The 18,003-nt window shown below is 38.5% G+C and overlaps 1 protein-coding gene across 2 annotated transcripts in view; it reads right to left on the bottom strand.

Annotated features, from left to right (window-relative positions):
• The window catches only part of TAPT1 (transmembrane anterior posterior transformation 1), a 64,865-nt gene that overhangs the window by 9,094 nt on the left and 37,768 nt on the right, over window positions 1-18,003 (bottom strand). For both annotated transcript variants that reach the window (XM_025437173.3, XM_049108591.1), the window contains 7 exons: window positions 16,966-17,101; window positions 15,604-15,701; window positions 15,357-15,426; window positions 14,038-14,118; window positions 5,216-5,325; window positions 2,401-2,460; window positions 1,955-2,023 (listed from right to left, as the gene is read on the bottom strand). In XM_025437173.3, the coding sequence (XP_025292958.2) occupies window positions 1,955-2,023; window positions 2,401-2,460; window positions 5,216-5,325; window positions 14,038-14,118; window positions 15,357-15,426; window positions 15,604-15,701; window positions 16,966-17,101 (624 nt within the window). The remainder of the gene's footprint in view (window positions 1-1,954; window positions 2,024-2,400; window positions 2,461-5,215; window positions 5,326-14,037; window positions 14,119-15,356; window positions 15,427-15,603; window positions 15,702-16,965; window positions 17,102-18,003) is intronic.

Here is an 18,003-nt window from a genome sequence, read left to right as displayed (position 1 = left end):
GAATAACTAGGTGGAGAGAGAACTACTGTCTCGTGTTCAACAAAGGTCCCTATGAGAGGACTGACGTGGAAGTCCTCATCTCTGTCACATGCTGTACTGAGGAGACAACCTGCTGGACAAATGTTTGTGATGGATATTAACGTGGCCCTAGGATTTTACTGATTAATATGAAGGCAAGCCAGCTGCTGCATTCAAGGCTTAAATGATTTCACTTTTATCTAATATATTATTAGGGAATTTTAAAATACATACGTCCAAAGCGTAATTTCCATGAGACCTTAATGCATCATTTACTTTTCCTGGATATGAGTTCATTTTAGGACATAAGGTAACATTTAGAGAGAAACACTGCCACTCATGGGCATTAAAGACTATTAATGGACTATTCCTCAAGACTCCTAGATGGCTGCCAAAGTTCAAGGTTACTTGGAGCTCTGAGAGAAGAGTGCTACAGGAGAAAACCCACTGGATCACTGTCTAACTGCAAGATCCCCTCTGAAAATGCAAGAGGTACTCCAGAAGCATTTCGTTAACCAATTACCAGTTAAGCTTAAATCTTTTGATAGAACAGCCATAAAAAGTCATTTCAGGAATAAAAGGCTGGAGAAAATTTTAAAAATACTAAATTAAAAAAATCCATACTAATTACGAATAGAGTTTTCTGGCAAATAAATTACGAGACAGTCAATTACTTGGCAAAGCAGGGCCATATTTAAATCTAATCATTAACTAAACTTTTAAAAATAAAAAATCAGGCAACCTAGGTGTATCCTTACATTCTAAGTATCACATTTCCAGTTGTAGGAAACAAATGTAGAAATATTTAACATTTTATCAATCTCTTAAAAATAATTTACTCTTTAAAGTATTGTTTTCCCAAAACTTCTAGAAGCTCCTTTTCCCAAACAAAAGAAAGCCATATTATTATGTAACAAACAAGTTACTATAGAAAATATTTAGGATGTGGTTGTCTGGAGAGTCACAATGAAATTTACATAATATTAAATCTATTAATCTTCCGGTCTCTAAAAAAGGTCAGGCAAGCTGGTCTATGATACAGCTGGCATCACTTACAATTTCTTTATACATCTCTTAGTTGACTTCATGACACTTTGCATCTACAGGAGAACTCTAGATGTCCACTGGCAAAAAGATGGTTGCATTTGTTTTGATGTGAGACTAGGTAGCCAACGAGGAACATAATCAAATACAGGTGCAGCCAGCAAATCTTAATTAACATTATTACAGCCCAATGTGGCTAGTAACTTTTTACAAGGCTGTTCCAAGCAATTCATTAAAATATTCAAAGTATATATATATTTTTTCTGAGCATAGCAGTAAAAATTTTCACTGTGAAAACTTTGGAAAAATTGTAAAAGTAGTAACTATAATGGACAGAGACCATGTCTTCATTGGAGCACACCAAAATTTATTTAACCCATTTCATTTCTTTCCAAATTTTTATTATTATAAATGCCCCTGCAATGTATAATATTGCCTATAATTCATCATGTGCTTTTTATAACTATTTTCTTGGGATGAATTCCTAGAACTAGAATTACTACATCAAAGCATAATACTGTCAAACTGCCTTTTAGAAATGTTGGATTGACTTCTTATACTTCCACTAATACATGCTTACATGATCACACCAATGCCTACCAGTAGCCATGTCTGTTCAAAAAGAAAAATCTTTGCCAAATGAATAAGCAAAAATGAGTACTCTCATGCTAGGAAAGCCATTACATAAAATGTTTGTTAAAATTACTTATCTATTAACAGCTCAAAATCCAAATGAATAATGACAAAATTTCCTTCCAAATTATTTACCTTTAGTTTTTAAAGTCTTTCTGAAATAAACTTCTTGATAATACATTTAATACTCTATCATGACAGCTATCTCACAGAAAAAAGCTATCTCATAGTAAAAAAGGAAAAAAAAGTATGAACTTACTAGAACAGCTAATGGGAGAGGAATGAACCCCATCCTCCGTGCCACGGAGTCACTGTAATCAGTATATGCCTGCACAGAACAAGGAGAGAAGGATTTATGGCATTTAAAAAGTCTGCTTCCACTTATCACCAGCAAACATTCTCAATAGGTGGGGCTATGCATGAAAAGAAAACCTGGCAACTATTATGTAATTGAGTAAAATGATGTGGAAATCTACAGGTTCTTAAGAAGTCTTAAATAGAAAATTGTATAACTGTTACAATGCTACAGAAATCATATCTTATTTTAGTATTAAGTACTATCATTATTTTACTAAATTGTAAACAGTGTTGAGAACAGAGAAGTAGGAAGTTGAAGTTTATGGAACTTTCCCTTAACCAATATTCCATGCTAAATCAAATCACTGTTCAGGAGATTTCAGACTATGTCTTCGACACAATGCTCACATTTTTCTGTCGACTGCTAACAAGGTCAAAAGCAAGGCTGGCTCGATACTCACTGTAGACCTAAAGACAAACAAGTGAAATATTAAGTGATACAGTGCAAATATATAATGTGCAAAGATTTAATGGACTTTCTAGATGAAAACGTTTAATAATTAACCAGGAAAAAGGTGCTGCTAACCAAGCACACACCTGGGTAGTGTGCCTCTGTTTCCCTACATTAAGGGTAAGACAGCCTCAGCTCCAACTTTTAGGTTCACAAGCCTTTTACAGACTTCTCTTCAAAGAGATAGTCAATGGTTATGATCCTGAGAGTTTAGAATTTGGGGAAGAGTGGCTATTTTAAGTAGTATAATACATATAAAACATTTTTGAAATTTTAAATGCATAGTTTAAAAAATTATTAGTTTATATAAAGATAATGACACCTCATTTAAAAAATGGATGCTAAGCAAGATGCCAAATTGAGTTCCAGAACCTAAAGCTGCGAAGGCCCTATAAACTGTCATTTCACTACAAATTGCACTAAGTCCTTGAGGTAAGTTTATTTATTTTATTTTTTATTTTTTTAAAGATTTTATTTATTTATTTATGAGAGACACAGTGAGAGAGAGAGAGAGCGGCAGAGACACAGGCAGAGGGAGAAGGTTCCATGCAGGGAGCCCAATGTGGGACTTGATCCTAGGTCTCTAGGATCACACCCTGGGCTGAAGGCAGTGCTAAACCGCTGAGCCACCCGGGCTGCCCTTGAGGTAAGTTTATTAATTTTGACTTCAGATGCTGAGAAAATGACCCCATGAAAAGGAACCATTTTGCACTGAGGAAACCAGAAAGGAAAACGGTGAAATTACTTGATCGCTGCTTTACAAAAGAATGCAAAACCTTACTGTATTTAAGTACATTAAGGGGCAGCCCTGGTGGCTCAGCGGTTTAGTGCTGCCTTCAGCCCAGGGTGTGACCCTGGAGACCTGGGATCAAGTCCCAATCGGGCTCCCTGCATGGAGCCTGGTTCTCCCTCTGCCTGTGTCTCTGCCTCTCTTTCTCTCTGTATCTCCCATGAATAAATAAATAAAATCTTGGAAAAAAGAAAAAAAAGGAAATACAAAAAAAAAGTATATTAAGGCATTCCGAAGCTCTTAATCAAATCATATTGTAGCAGTTGCAACCACATTAGATTTTAAATCTATGCCTTTTTAAAAAAGATTTTATTTATTTATTCATGAGAGACACAGAGAAAGAGAGAGAGAGAGAGAGAGAGAGAGAGAGAGAGAGGGAGAGGCAGAGAAACAGGCAGAGGAGAAGCAGGCTACATGCAGGGAGCCCGATGCGGGACTCGATCCCGGGTCTCCAGGACCACGCTCTGGGCCAAAGGCAGGCACTTAACCAGAGCCACCCAGGGATCCCCGATCTATGCCTTTTGAATAGTACCATGGTAAGACAAAGTACAACCCAAATAAAATCTAGGAAACTATCAAAATGAATATTCATTTTGGGGCTGAGGTAGGAACGTGGAAGGCACTCAGAACACCATGCTTTGTGGAGGATGAGCCTACAGCACATATCTATTTGCGGAAACTCCACAGAACAACTGGTTGAAACATAAAGCAAATCTGAATGCTTTCACCAAAAAATATAAGGCTTCTGTCTTGTAGGACTTTTCAGAAATCTATAATCATAGAAAAAAATCAATTTTTAAATATAAAATACTTTAAAAAAAAAACCTAGCCAGAGATAAAAGTTTTGATAGTCTGTGCTTAAATAGAAACAATGTGATTTTTAAAAGTTTAAGTAAATAGATTATGACAGTATTAACAGTTTATAATGATTCTGAGTTAGTGACACTCTGTTCTGACCTAAACTATTGGCCAATTTATACTGCTACCCAAAAGTATGAACCAGAACTGTTCAATATTGAAATAACATACTTTTTGTAGTACAATAATTTAAAATTTAAATTTAAATTATTTAGAAATTTAAAATAATATAATCTAACTTCAAAATAGTACTTTTAAGAAATAGAGTAAATCTAGGCTTATTTTACATCTTTATAATAATAAGCAGAAAACATTATTTTAGAAAATATCCTTTGTAATTATTTTTAAAATTTGAATTCAAGTTAGTTAACACATAGTGTAGTACCGGTTTCAGTAGAATTTAGTGATTTATCACTTACATATAACACCCAGTGCTCATCCCAACAAGTGCCCTCTTTAATACCCATTACTCATTTATCCCAGCCTCTGCTCACCTCCCCTCCAGCAACCCTCCATTTATTCCCTATAGTTAAGTCTCTTATGGTTTACTTCCCTCTTGGTTTTTATCTTGTTTTATTTTTCCTTTCCTTCTCCTATGTTCATCTGTTCTGTTTCTTAAATTCCACATGAGTGAAATCATATGGTATTTGTCTTTCTCTGACTTATCTCACTTAGAATAATATGTTCTAGTTCTATTCATGTGGTTCAAATGGCAAGATTTCATTCTTTGTGATGGCGGAGTAATATTCCCACGTGTACACACAAGAGCACACACATGCGCACCCCCCCCCATCTTCTTTATCCATTCAAATGTCAATAGACATTTGCATTTTTTTCTAATTTGGCTATTATTGATGCTGCTGCTAAAAACATAAGGGTGCATGTGCCCCTTCGAATCAGTATTTCTGTATCCTTTGGATAAATACCTAATAGTGCAATTGCTGGGTCATAGGGTAGTTCTATTTTTAAGTTTTTGAGGAACCTCCATACTGTTTTCCAAAGTGGCTATACCAATTTGCAAAGAAGCCAACATTAAACACTGAATTGCTTATTAAAATACATACATCTGCAGTAATGTCATTGAACTTGGTGATAAAGGCGTGTTTTACAATATCCACAGCAGTTTCTGATGCAATCACCATACAGACATCTGGAAACAACACCCAGAGGTGATCTACAAAGTATAGGGAAAAAGAAACAATTAAATCTCTTAGTATGAATAGAATATCATATACTATAATATCATAGACTGCCACAAAAATCTGAAATCTCATGGAGGAGGGGCAAGATGGCGGAAGAGCAGGGTCCCCAAATCACCTGTCCCCACCAAATTACCTAGATAACCTTCAAATCATCCTGAAAATCTACAAATTCGCCCTGAGATTTAAAGAGAGAACAGCTGGAGTGCTACAGTGAGAAGAGTTCGCACTTCTATCAAGGTAGGAAGACGGGGGGGAGAAATAAACAAAAGGCATCCAAGGGGGAGGGGCCCCACGAGGAGCCGGGCTAAGGCCGGGCGAGTGTCCCCAGGACAGGAGAGCCCCGTCCCAGAGAAGCAGGAGCTGCACCAACCTTCCCGGCGGAAAGGGGCCCGCAAGGAGTTAGAGCAGGTCCCCAGGAGGGCGGGGATGCCCTCAGGCTCCCTGGGACACTAACAGACACCTGCGCCCCGGGAGAGTGCGCCGAGCTCCCTAAGGGCTGCAGCGCGCACGGCGGGACCCAGAGCAGCTCGGAGGGGCTCGGGCTGCGGCTCCGCGGAGAGGCTGCTGTGCGGCCGGAGCGAGAATCCAACAGCGCAGGCCCCGGAGCACAGGGCGCCCGGGACACAGCCCAGGATCCGGCCTCCCCCCAAGGACAGGAAGAGGCCGGGAGGGCCCAGGACAGCAAGGACGCTCCTGCCCTGAGCTGAGCAGATCAGCGGCCCCGCCCCGGAGCCTCCAGGCCCTGCAGACGGAGAGCTCCGGAGTTACTGCGGGAGCTGAATCCAGGGCTCCAGAGCTGGCCCCACCACTGGGGTTGTTCCTCCTGGGGCCTCACCGGGTAAACAACCCCCACTGAGCCCTGCACCAGGCAGGGGGCAGAGCAGCTCCCCCAAGCTAACACCTGAAAATCAGCACAACAGGCGCCCCCCCCGCCAGAAGACCAGCTAGACGGACCAGTTCCAGGGGAAGTCAAGGGACTTAAAGTATACAGAATCAGAAGATACTCCCCCGTGTTTTTTTTTTGTTTTTTGTTTTTTTGCTTTTTGATTTCTGTTTGCTTCCCCCACCCCCCTTTTTTCCCCCTTTCTTTTTCTTTTTTTTTCTTCCTTTTTTCTTTTTCTCTTTTCTTTCCTTCTTTCTCTCCTCTCTTTTTCTCCTTTTCCCAATACAACTTGTTTTTGGCCACTCTGCACTGAGCAAAATGACTAGAAGGAAAACCTCACCTCAAAAGAAAGAATCAGAAACAGTCCTCTCTCCCACAGAGTTACAAAATCTGGATTACAATTCAATGTCAGAAAGCCAATTCAGAAGCACTATTATACAGCTACTGGTGGCTCTAGAAAAAAGCATAAAGGACTCAAGAGACTTCATGACTGCAGAACTTAGATCTAATCAGGCAGACATTAAAAATCAATTGAATGAGATGCAATCCAAACTAGAAGTCCTAAGGACGAGGGTTAACGAGGTGGAAGAACGAGTGACATAGAAGACAAGTTGATGACAAAGAGGGAAACTGAGGAAAAAAGAGACAAACAATTAAAAGACCATGAGGATAGATTAAGGGAAATAAACGACAGCCTGAAGAAGAAAAACCTATGTTTAATTGGGGTTCCCGAGGGCGCCGAAAGGGACAGAGAGCCCAAATATGTAATTGAACAAATTCTAGCTGAAAACTTTCCTAATCTGGGAAGGGAAACAGGCATTCAGATCCAGGAAATAGAGACATCCCCCCCTAAAATCAATAAAAACCGTTCAACACCTCGACATTTAATAGTTAAGCTTGCAAATTCCAAAGATAAAGAGAAGATCCTTAAAGCAGCAAGAGACAAGAAATCCCTGACTTTTATGGGGAGGAGTATTTGGGTAACAGCAGACCTCTCCACAGAGACCTGGCAGGCCAGAAAGGGCTGGCAGGATATATTCAGGGTCCTAAATGAGAAGAACATGCAACCAAGAATACTTTATCCAGCAAGGCTCTCATTCAAAATGGAAGGAGAGATAAAGAGCTTCCAAGACAGGCAGGAACTGAAAGAATATGTGACCTCCAAACCAGCTCTGCAAGAAATTTTAAGGGGGACTCTTAAAATTCCCCTTTAAGAAGAAGTTCAGTGGAACAATCCAAAAAACAAGCACTGAATAGATATCATGATGACACTAAACTCATACCTTTCAATAGTAACTCTGAACGTGAACGGGCTTAAAAGGCGCAGGGTTTCAGACTGGATAAAAAAGCAAGACCCATCTATTTGCTGTCTACAAGAGACTCATTTTAGACAGAAGGACACCTACAACCTGAAAATAAAAGGTTGGAGAACCATTTACCATTCAAATGGTCTTCAAAAGAAAGCAGGGGTGGCCATCCTTGTATCAGATAAACTAAAATATACCCCGAAGACTGTAGTGAGAGATGAAGAGGGACACTATATCATACTTAAAGGATCTATCCAACAAGAGGACTTAACAATCCTCAATATATATGCCCCGAATGTGGGAGCTGCCAAATATTTAAATCAATTAATAACCAAACTGAAGAAATACTTAGATAATAATACACTTATACTTGGTGACTTCAATGTAGCTCTTTCTATACTCGATAGGTCTTCTAAGCACAAGATCTCCAAAGAAACGAGAGCTTTAAATGATACACTGGACCAGATGGATTTCACAGATATCTACAGAACTTTACATCCAAACTCAACTGAATACACATTCTTCTCAAGTGCACATAGAACTTTCTCCAGAATAGACCACATACTGGGTCACAAATCAGGTCTGAACCGATACCAAAAGATTGGGATCGTCCCCTGCATATTCTCAGACCATAATGCCTTGAAATTAGAACTAAATCACAACAAGAAGTTTGGAAGGACCTCAAACACGTGGAGGTTAAGGACCATCCTGCTAAAAGATGAAAGGGTCAACCAGGAAATTAAGGAAGAATTAAAAAGATTCATGGAAACTAATGAGAATGAAGATACAACGGTTCAAAATCTTTGGAATGCAGCAAAAGCAGTCCTAAGAGGGAAATACATCGCAATACAAGCATCCATTCAAAAACTGGAAAGAACTCAAATACAAAAGCTAACCTTACACATAAAGGAGCTAGAGAAAAAACAGCAAATAGATCCTACACCCAGCAGAAGAAGAGAGTTAATTAAGATTCGAACAGAACTCAACGAAATCGAGACGAGAAGAACTGTGGAACAGATCAACAAAACCAGGAGTTGATTCTTTGAAAGAATTAATAAGATAGATAAACCATTAGCCAGCCTTATTAAAAAGAAGAGAGAGGGATCCCTGGGTGGCACAGCGGTTTGGCGCCTGCCTTTGGCCCAGGGCGCGATCCTGGAGACCCAGGATCGAATCCCACGTCGGGCTCCTGGTGCATGGAGCCTGCTTCTCCCTCTGCCTATGTCTCTGCCTCTCTCTCTCTCTCTCTCTGTGTGTGTGACTATCATAAATAAATAAAAATTTAAAAAAAATAAAATAAAATAAAAAGAAGAGAGAGCAGACTCAAATTAATAAAATCATGAATGAGAAAGGAGAGATCACTACCAACACCAAGGAAATACAAACGATTTTAAAAACATATTATGAACAGCATATGCCAATAAATTAGGCAATCTAGAAGAAATGGACGCATTCCGGGAAAGCCACAAACTACCAAAACTGGAACAGGAAGAAATAGAAAACCTGAACAGGCCAATAACCAGAGAGGATATTGAAGCAGTCATCGAAAACCTCCCAAGACACAAAAGTCAGGGCCAGGTGGCTTCCCAGGGGAATTCTATCAAACGTTTAAAGAAGAAACCATACCTATTCTACTAAAGCTGTTTGGAAAGATAGAAAGAGATGGAGTACTTCCAAATTCGTTCTATGAGGCCATCATCACCTTAATTCCAAAACCAGACAAAGACCCCACCAAAAAGGAGAATTACAGACCAATATCCCTGATGAACATGGATGCAAAAATTCTCAACAAGATATTCGCCAATAGGATCCAACAGTACATTAAGAAAATTATTCACCATGACCAAGTAGGATTTATCCCCGGGACACAAGGCTGGTTCAACACTCGTAAAACAATCAATGTGATTCATCATATCAGCAAGAGAAAAACCAAGAACCATATGATCCTCTCATTAGATGCAGAGAAAGCATTTGACGAAATACAGCATCCATTCCTGATCAAAACTCTTCAGAGCGTAGGGATAGAGGGAACATTCCTCAACATCTTAAAAGCCATCTACGAAAAGCCCACAGCAAATATCATTCTCAATAGGGAAGCACTGGGAGCCTTTCCCCTAAGATCAGGAACAAGACAGGGATGTCCACTCTCACCACTGCTATTCAACATAGTACTGGAAGTCCTAGCCTCAGCAATCAGACAACAAAAAGACATTAAAGGCATTCAAATTGGCAAAGAAGAAGTCAAACTCTCCCTCTTCGCCGATGACATGATACTCTACATAGAAAACCCAAAAGCCTCCACCCCAAGATTGCTAGAACTCATACAGCAATTTGGCAGCATGACAGGATACAAAATCAATGCCCAGAAATCAATGGCATTTCTATACACTAACAATGAGACTGAAGAAAGAGAAATTAAGGAGTCAATCCCATTTACAATTGCACCCAAAGGCATAAGATACCTAGGAATAAACCTAACCAAAGAGGTAAAGTATCTATACCCTAAAAACTATAGAACACTTCTGAAAGAAATTGAGGAAGACACAAAGAGATGGAAAAATATTCCATGCTCATGGATTGGCAGAATTAATATTGTGAAAATGTCAATGTTACCCAGGGCAATTTACACGTTTAATGCAATCCCTATCAAAATACCATGGACTTTCTTCAAAGAGTTAGAACAAATTATTTTAAGATTTGTGTGGAATCAGAAAAGACCCCGAATAGCCAGGGGAATTTTAAAAAAGAAAACCATATCTGGGGGCATCACAATGCCAGATTTCAGGTTGTACTACAAAGCTGTGGTCATCAAGACAGTGTGGTACTGGCACAAAAACAGACACATAGATCAATGGAACAGAATAGAGAACCCAGAAGTGGACCCTGAACTTTATGGTCAACTAATATTCGATAAGGGAGGAAAGACTACCCATTAGAAGAAAGACAGTCTCTTCAATAAATGGTGCTGGGAAAATTGGACATCCACATGCAGAAGAATGAAACTAGACCACTCTCTTTCACCATACACAAAGATAAACTCAAAATGGATGAAAGATCTAAATGTGAGACAAGATTCCATCAAAATCCTAGAGGAGAACACAGGCAACACCCTTTTTGAACTCAGCCACAGTAACTTCTTGCAAGATACATCCACGAAGGCAAAAGAAACAAAAGCAAAAATGAACTATTGGGACTTCATCAAGATAAGAAGCTTTTGCACAGCAAAGGATACAGTCAACAAAACTAAAAGACAACCTACAGAATGGGAGAAGATATTTGCAAATGATGTATCAGATAAAGGGCTAGTTTCCAAGATCTATAAAGAACTTATTAAACTCAACACCAAAGAAACAAACAATCCAATCATGAAATGGGCAAAAGACATGAAGAGAAATCTCATAGAGGAAGACACAGACATGGCCAACATGCACATGAGAAAATGCTCTGCATCACTTGCCATCAGGGAAATACAAATCAAAACCACAATGAGATACCACCTCAAACCAGTGAGAATGGGGAAAATTAACAAGGCAGGAAACCACAAATGTTGGAGAGGATGCAGAGAAAAGGGAACCCTCCTGCACTGTTGGTGGGAATGTGAACTGGTGCAGCAGCCACTCTGGAGAACTGTGTGGAGGTTCCTCAAAGAGTTAAAAATAGACCTGCCCTACGACCCGGCAATTGCACTGTTGGGGATTTACCCCAAAGATACAGATGCAATGAAACGCCGGGACACCTGCACCCCGATGTTTCTAGCAGCAATGTCCACAATAGCCAAACTGTGGAAGGAGCCTCGGTGTCCATCAAAAGATGAATGGATAAAGAAGATGTGGTTTATGTATACAATGGAATATTCCTCAGCCATTAGAAACGACAAATACCCACCATTTGCTTCAACGTGGATGGAACTGGAGGGTATTATGCTGAGTGAAGTAAGTCAATCGGAGAAGGACAAACATTGTATGTTCTCATTCATTTAGGGAATATAAATAATAGTGAAAGGGAATATAAGGGAAGGGAGAAGAAATGTGTGGGAAATATCAGAAAGGGAGACAGAACATAAAGACTCCTAACTCTGGGAAAGGAACTAGGGGTGGTGGAAGGGGAGGAGGGCGGGGGGTGGGGGTGAATGGGTGACGGGCACTGAGGGGGGTACTTGACGGGATGAGCACTGGGTGTTATTCTGTATGTTGGTAAATTGAACACCAATAAAAAATAAATTTATTATTAAAAAAAATAAGAAATCTGAAATCTCCACAAGGTTAAGCTACAATGTTGTCAATAAATGATAACAGACAAAACTAGCATTCAATTAATTATATAAAGAGCTATATTTTATCAAGTTAAATGATAATTCATTTAATAGGTATTTATTCTATACTTCTCTGTGTCAGACCCTTGAGGGGCAGGACACAGAGGTGAAGAGTCCCCGACTTCCTTCATGGAGCCAACACACTGGTAGGATGGCTAATTAAACAGGCTTATTATAAAATCCTTTAATTCTATAGCTGCCTAATGTGACAGTAAATAGCTAGTAGCGACATGTGCTGAAGTCAACTGAACAATGATTTCCCAAACTCTTTGATCAGTATGACTTAAAGATACTAATCATTTATTTCACTGTCACACAGACGCAATTTGTCAAATTTGCTCACCTTTAGATTTATTAAAATGTCAATTTGGTATCAAGCACCTGACAAAAAGATCGTGAAGAAAGATATAAGGGTGGGACAGAGAAAGAAAAGGATAGAAATGTTGACAAAGACCTAGGCAATTTGGGATCTGGAGACTGGATGAGGTGGACACAATATAGTTCAGGCTACCCATGCTGACAGTTTTAGTGGGTCTGGCATCCTGTTGAGTTTTGGGAATCAGGAAACTTCTTTCAATGTCAAACTGCAACTAACTGGCTCCATCACCTTGGGCAGGTTTCTTAATGACCTAAGCTCCAGTTTCCTCTTCTACAAAATAAAAAGTCTCTATACTTGACCATTATGAGAATTAAATAAGGAGGGAAAGTGCAGAACAATGTGCCTGGCACACAAAGTAGCTAGTATTATTTTTACGTTGCTCATGATCTTGGAAGCTTACAGGAAGCTTCTATAAATGGTATTTTGGTTTTTAAGAAAAGAAATGAAAAGAAGCTAAAGAGTGAAAGAATGATGAGTTCACCAACATTGTTCCTTTTATCACACTCTCTGCCATAACAGTAATAAAAAAGACCTAAGGTAATTAGCTGAAAATCACAGTACAAGTGAGAATAGGATTTCAGATATCGAGCAGTCAGCAGGCTTAAATTACTGTCCTTTGGTGCAATTGCCCTGCTTCAGGATTGCTGATCCCATGTGAGTCCTGCTGAGACCAGCCACACATGCCCACTATCCAGCCTCTCGTAGACACCATGTTAGGTGCCTTAGTTATAAACCAAGAATCCAGGTGCATAGCAAATCCCAGTGTGTGTAGGGGAGGGCTTTGCTGTCACAAGTGAGGCAGACTTTGGATCTATTCAAACAGGAACTCAAGTCACTGGAAAATATATCATTTGGTCTTATGCTTTCTACAAGAATATAACTTGTGGAAATATATTTCCAAGATCATATATCTCATTTACTATCTGTTTCTGGATTTTCACAGGTATCTGAAAAGTAGCAATGAATCAAAATAAGTGAACAAGAAGTTATTAAAAGCCTAGAACGTGCATGGCATGGCAATGAGGGTAATTAATAAAATGCAAAGTATAATCACAATCCATAAGAACTAAGCTGTATAAAAATATCAGACATAAAAAACTCTCACTTAAGACATGACCATTTCCCACCAACCTCACTTCAGCATTTCCAGACTGTGTTGTAATGACTTATTTCCACTATGAGCCTGGGTGTCCCACACAAACCTTGGTACTCTCTACGTATACCACAGTGCCTGGCTTTATGTAAATGTCTGCTAAGTGAGTGGATGATGAAAATTCATAGAATCTCAACAACTTCCTGTCAGTCTTGATTTAAAGATGCGTAAGTAACCAAATTTACTGCCTTACATTATATATTTTTTAATTTATCCGTATTCAAAATGCTAATTAAGAGGCAGTGAGTAAAAGACAAATGTTAAGAAAGAGCAAAGTTATTCTGGTGAACTGTGAAAATGAGAAATTGCTGACTATATTTAGATAACCCTAGCACACTACAGGTTAAATAAACAAAGAGGCCACACTGCTTAGCAGCGTCCACTCACCCACTGAATACACAGCTCTAGAGATGCTGTGAGGTTTACAGGAAATGAAGGGACAAAGACTACTTCCCATGGTGTGGTATCCCACCACACTCAGCAGAACATACTCAAATCCTTTTGCTGGAACAGGTGTTTCCAACACCCAAGTAGCAGAAGAGCTCAAGCTTTTGAAGTTCTCTGCAATATTCACTCTATTCCATGTAAAAGAATGATTTGTGGTTCAAGAGTAAAATTAGAAGGCACTGTATCTGTTAAAAGGTACATACCTGGATTCCAAGAAAACTGCTCCATGTTTCTTAAACATACTATTAGCAAAAGCACATAATTTGTGAATCGTTCCTTAATATCTGAAAAAAAAATTGAATACAAACTGTACTGTATATAAGTAACAATAATATATTGCATGTGTAACTTTCTTTTAGTCAGAACACAATGAGAGTATAATTACATATGAATGTCTGCAAAATAAATACACTATTTATACATAGGCTGGTGTTACACTGGTAAGGCATTTACATCTTTCACTGACATAATTCAAGTATGGAAATTCCAGTTTTGTACGTGGTTGAAAGTATCGGTGTTTTTTTCTGTTTTAATAGCTGTAGTGTTCCACAGTATGACTACACCACCATTTGTTTATCTGCTTTCTTCCTGACAAACATTGGGTTGTTTCCAGTTTTTGGCTACTATGAATAAGGCCGCCACATGTCTTGTACAAGTCTTTTGTGAACATGTATTCTCCCTGCTAAGTTACAGGATAGGCAAACATTTAACTGTATAAGAAACTGCCAGAAGGTTTTCCAGGGCAATTGTAATATTCTCCACTTACACCATCAAAGTACGACAACACCAGTCACTTCGCACCCCTGCTAACATTTATCGGTGGTAGACTACCAAAGCAGCCATCCTGGCGGGTGTGCAGCAATAGCTCATTAGGTTACCTCCACCTCCATTTCCCACCACAGTACAAATATCAACATGGTGAGAGATAAATTACGTCTTCATATTCTTAGGAAACAGTCTTGACTTTGTGAACTCCTTTCCAGGGATACCCCTCCAGGGTCCCATACACTATATTTTGAGAACCAAGACACTATGCTGCTTTGATTTTTGTACCTATGAAAGATAATATTTCTAGGGATAGATGTTGTACTTTCACCTTAGGATAAGGAGGCAGTAAGCCATAACTGAAAAAGCTGAGCACAGAGAGATAATCTGAGGTTTACAGCCATAATTCTGCTCTTGGCATCTGTGTGGGTGACCTGGGGATGTCAAATTAGTTTCTCTGTGTGTTAGTTTCCACATCTATAACATGAAATATCATTTGCTACAAAGAAATTTCTGGATTAATAAGAAGCTCTGAAAGTATGGGATGGTGCTATGCAAATGCTCGTTATATTTTATCTTAAATGTCTTGAAATTACAATAACCAAGATAGTAAGAAAATCTGGCAAAGATGTTGAGGGAGTAAAAGAAAGCTAAGCTAAGTCAAAGCAGCAGCCCAGAGGAAATGTGACAGAGAGTTTCAGAATGAGTTGCAAAATAATACTGCATAAAGCTTCATGTAGAACCTAAGTGTACATACCGCTATTTGACATTTGAAAAAGATTATTCTTTTCAAACTTCTTGAAAACACTTCCTTTAATTTCAACAAACTGAAACAGTAAACAAAAAGATCACTATTATTATGAGCAGTTTAAAAATGGACATGCTACATGTAAAACTTTCTGGAGAGTAAATAACATTTAAAAAAATAATTTCATTCCATCCAGAATATTGCCATTAAAGTGTTCATAGAGCCTCAAAAATGTAAAATTAAATCTCATACTTACATTATTAGACATCATGATAGTAAGCAGTGACTTGTTGTGTGAATTAAAAGCCACATTGAGAGTTGTTGCTTGAACCATGATGAGAATTGCATGCAAAACTAGCAGTGAGTGATGTCAAGGAAAAAGCTTGTCTGTTTTCATGTTAATTAGTAGATAAAACTATACAATTTTGAAAGTAAATGGGAGGGGGGGATGATTATGATCTCTAAATCCAGTCTTGCATTAGAGCTTTATTATCTTATTAGCTATAGTTGATACTAATTTGACAAGTAAAATGTATGGGACCCACATAAACGAAGCAGAAATGAGCCTCTGGGCATCCCTTCACTTAGACTGTGAGTCCTGGAAGATGGCAGTCTTGCTCTTTTTGAACTTCTGGCATTTGGCACAAGGCCTGGGAAACAGGTCCTTGAAAAAGTTAAATAAGTGGAACAAATTTTCTTTAATATTGAAAAAAGATATTTAACTTGCATTCTAAAATAGAAAAGAACACTAAGTAAAAGTCTGGAAGGAATTGGCTTCTATAGTTCTGTAGGGGATGAGGAATGTAAGAGTAAGAAATGTCTGATAATTGAGATTCTTCTTTACAATGTCATTTTTGAAGACACCCACAAGTTGCAGAATTATATTCATATTACACATGGAATATTTCATTTAAATGAGAATAGCAACTCTTTTACTCCACGTACTTGGAACTTTTACGCTTATAGAAACCTTCCCACTTAGTCCCTTAACTTTCCAAATAATAACCTCATTTTTTCATGTACCACTCTTTCAGAGACAGTATACGTATAGGACTTAAATACAGCTATGCATGTGCACGGGCAAATATATGTGTGGGTATATACACACACACATACATGCACACAGTTTATACAGTAAAGCTTTAATTCTTCAAAAGAAAAACTTTAAGGAGGGGTATAGGGAGCAGAGGAGATAAAACTTCTAAAATTCCTCCCCAATCAATCTCAAATTTTACCTCTGGATGAACCGTATACATTTTACGCCCTAGGTTTTAACAAAAAATTCATAGGCTTAAAGATAAATTACAAACAATTCCAGTATAGGTATGAAAGTTATATAGATCTCTATAAAGTATGTCTAAATATGAACCTTGCATTCTCAAGTCCTTCCATAAAATCAGTCACACCGAGACTAGAATTGTTTTCTACCAGTTAAATGGAGCAAACATACATGAGGCTCTTTAATTTACAATTACTTTAAAAGAAAGACATTTCATGTTAATCTTCAGGACACATACGCGCGCGCACACACACCCCTTTAAATCTGAGAAAGAGTTAACCAAATAAAATAATGTAGAATACGCACTGACTCGAAATTTCCAGTAAGTCTAAAGGATACAGACATAGAGAACAGCCATGAAAAAGTGAGGGATCACTCCAATATGGGCTCTTTTTCTTTCTTTAGGCTCTGTTGCTGTCCAATAGAGAGCATCTAATATATCTTGTCCAAAAGATGAAAACAGACGATCTGCTACCTAAGGAGAAAAATTATTGGAAAGGTGTTTCCTTTTTATTTTTTTTTCTGAAAAGTGTTTCTTAATATTCCACTTAAATATGTTACTAAACCTCAGATTTACTCAAATACTGGAGCTCTGACTTTTCAAATCCCACTAGAAGGCAAGCTACAAAAGAGCAGGGATCTCTTTATTCTCTGACAGTGAGTGCTGAAAATCTGTATTAATTTGAATTAGACTTTGTCTAATTAGCTATGTATTTATAAGGAGAGTCTTTTATAGTGGCAAAAATAAAAAGGGAGAGGGCACATCAAAATCATAGTTCCTCTGGTTTTGATTTTTAAAATTCAGATTCAGAATCTGAACTTAAATCCTTTAGGACAAATACATCATTTGACCCACTGTATTTGTACCTAATATTTGTAGACAATGGTAGCTGTAATTTGTTTGGATTAATCACAGAGTATGTAATATGCAGGTTTACTTCCTAAAGACATTTTCAGGTAGCAATCTCTATGGAGTTATGATGAATAAAAATAAGCACATAAGCAAGAAAGGAGGGCATATATCATTCAGGCTTCAGCTGGAATGGTTGCATCCACACCCAGACCATCAATCTCTGGCTCCCACGGTCTCTAATCCATCCCCTGTTCTTTTTCATCATGGTATTTATCATTTCTGAATACCTCCTGATTTATGGTCTCTTTTCCACCTGCAGAATATAAGCTCCATAAGATCAGGCTCTGCTTGCCTCTGATCTTCAAGGTCTAAGACAGTGCTTGGCATACAGTAATGGTCAATTAAATATTTGCCAAATGCAGGTGTAATAGCTACCTGCTGTTTAGGGAACACTCAACACATGTCTGGCATCGTGCTAAACCCTGTCTATGCGCTGCCTCATTGAATGCTCGTAATTCCCCTAG

The sequence above is a fragment of the Canis lupus genome, chromosome 3 (assembly GCF_003254725.2).
Source record: "Canis lupus dingo isolate Sandy chromosome 3, ASM325472v2, whole genome shotgun sequence".
In the NCBI taxonomy this organism is placed as follows: Eukaryota; Metazoa; Chordata; class Mammalia; order Carnivora; family Canidae; genus Canis; species Canis lupus.
Note: the sequence above shows the minus strand (reverse complement) of the source record. Positions and strands in the feature narration are given on the sequence as shown.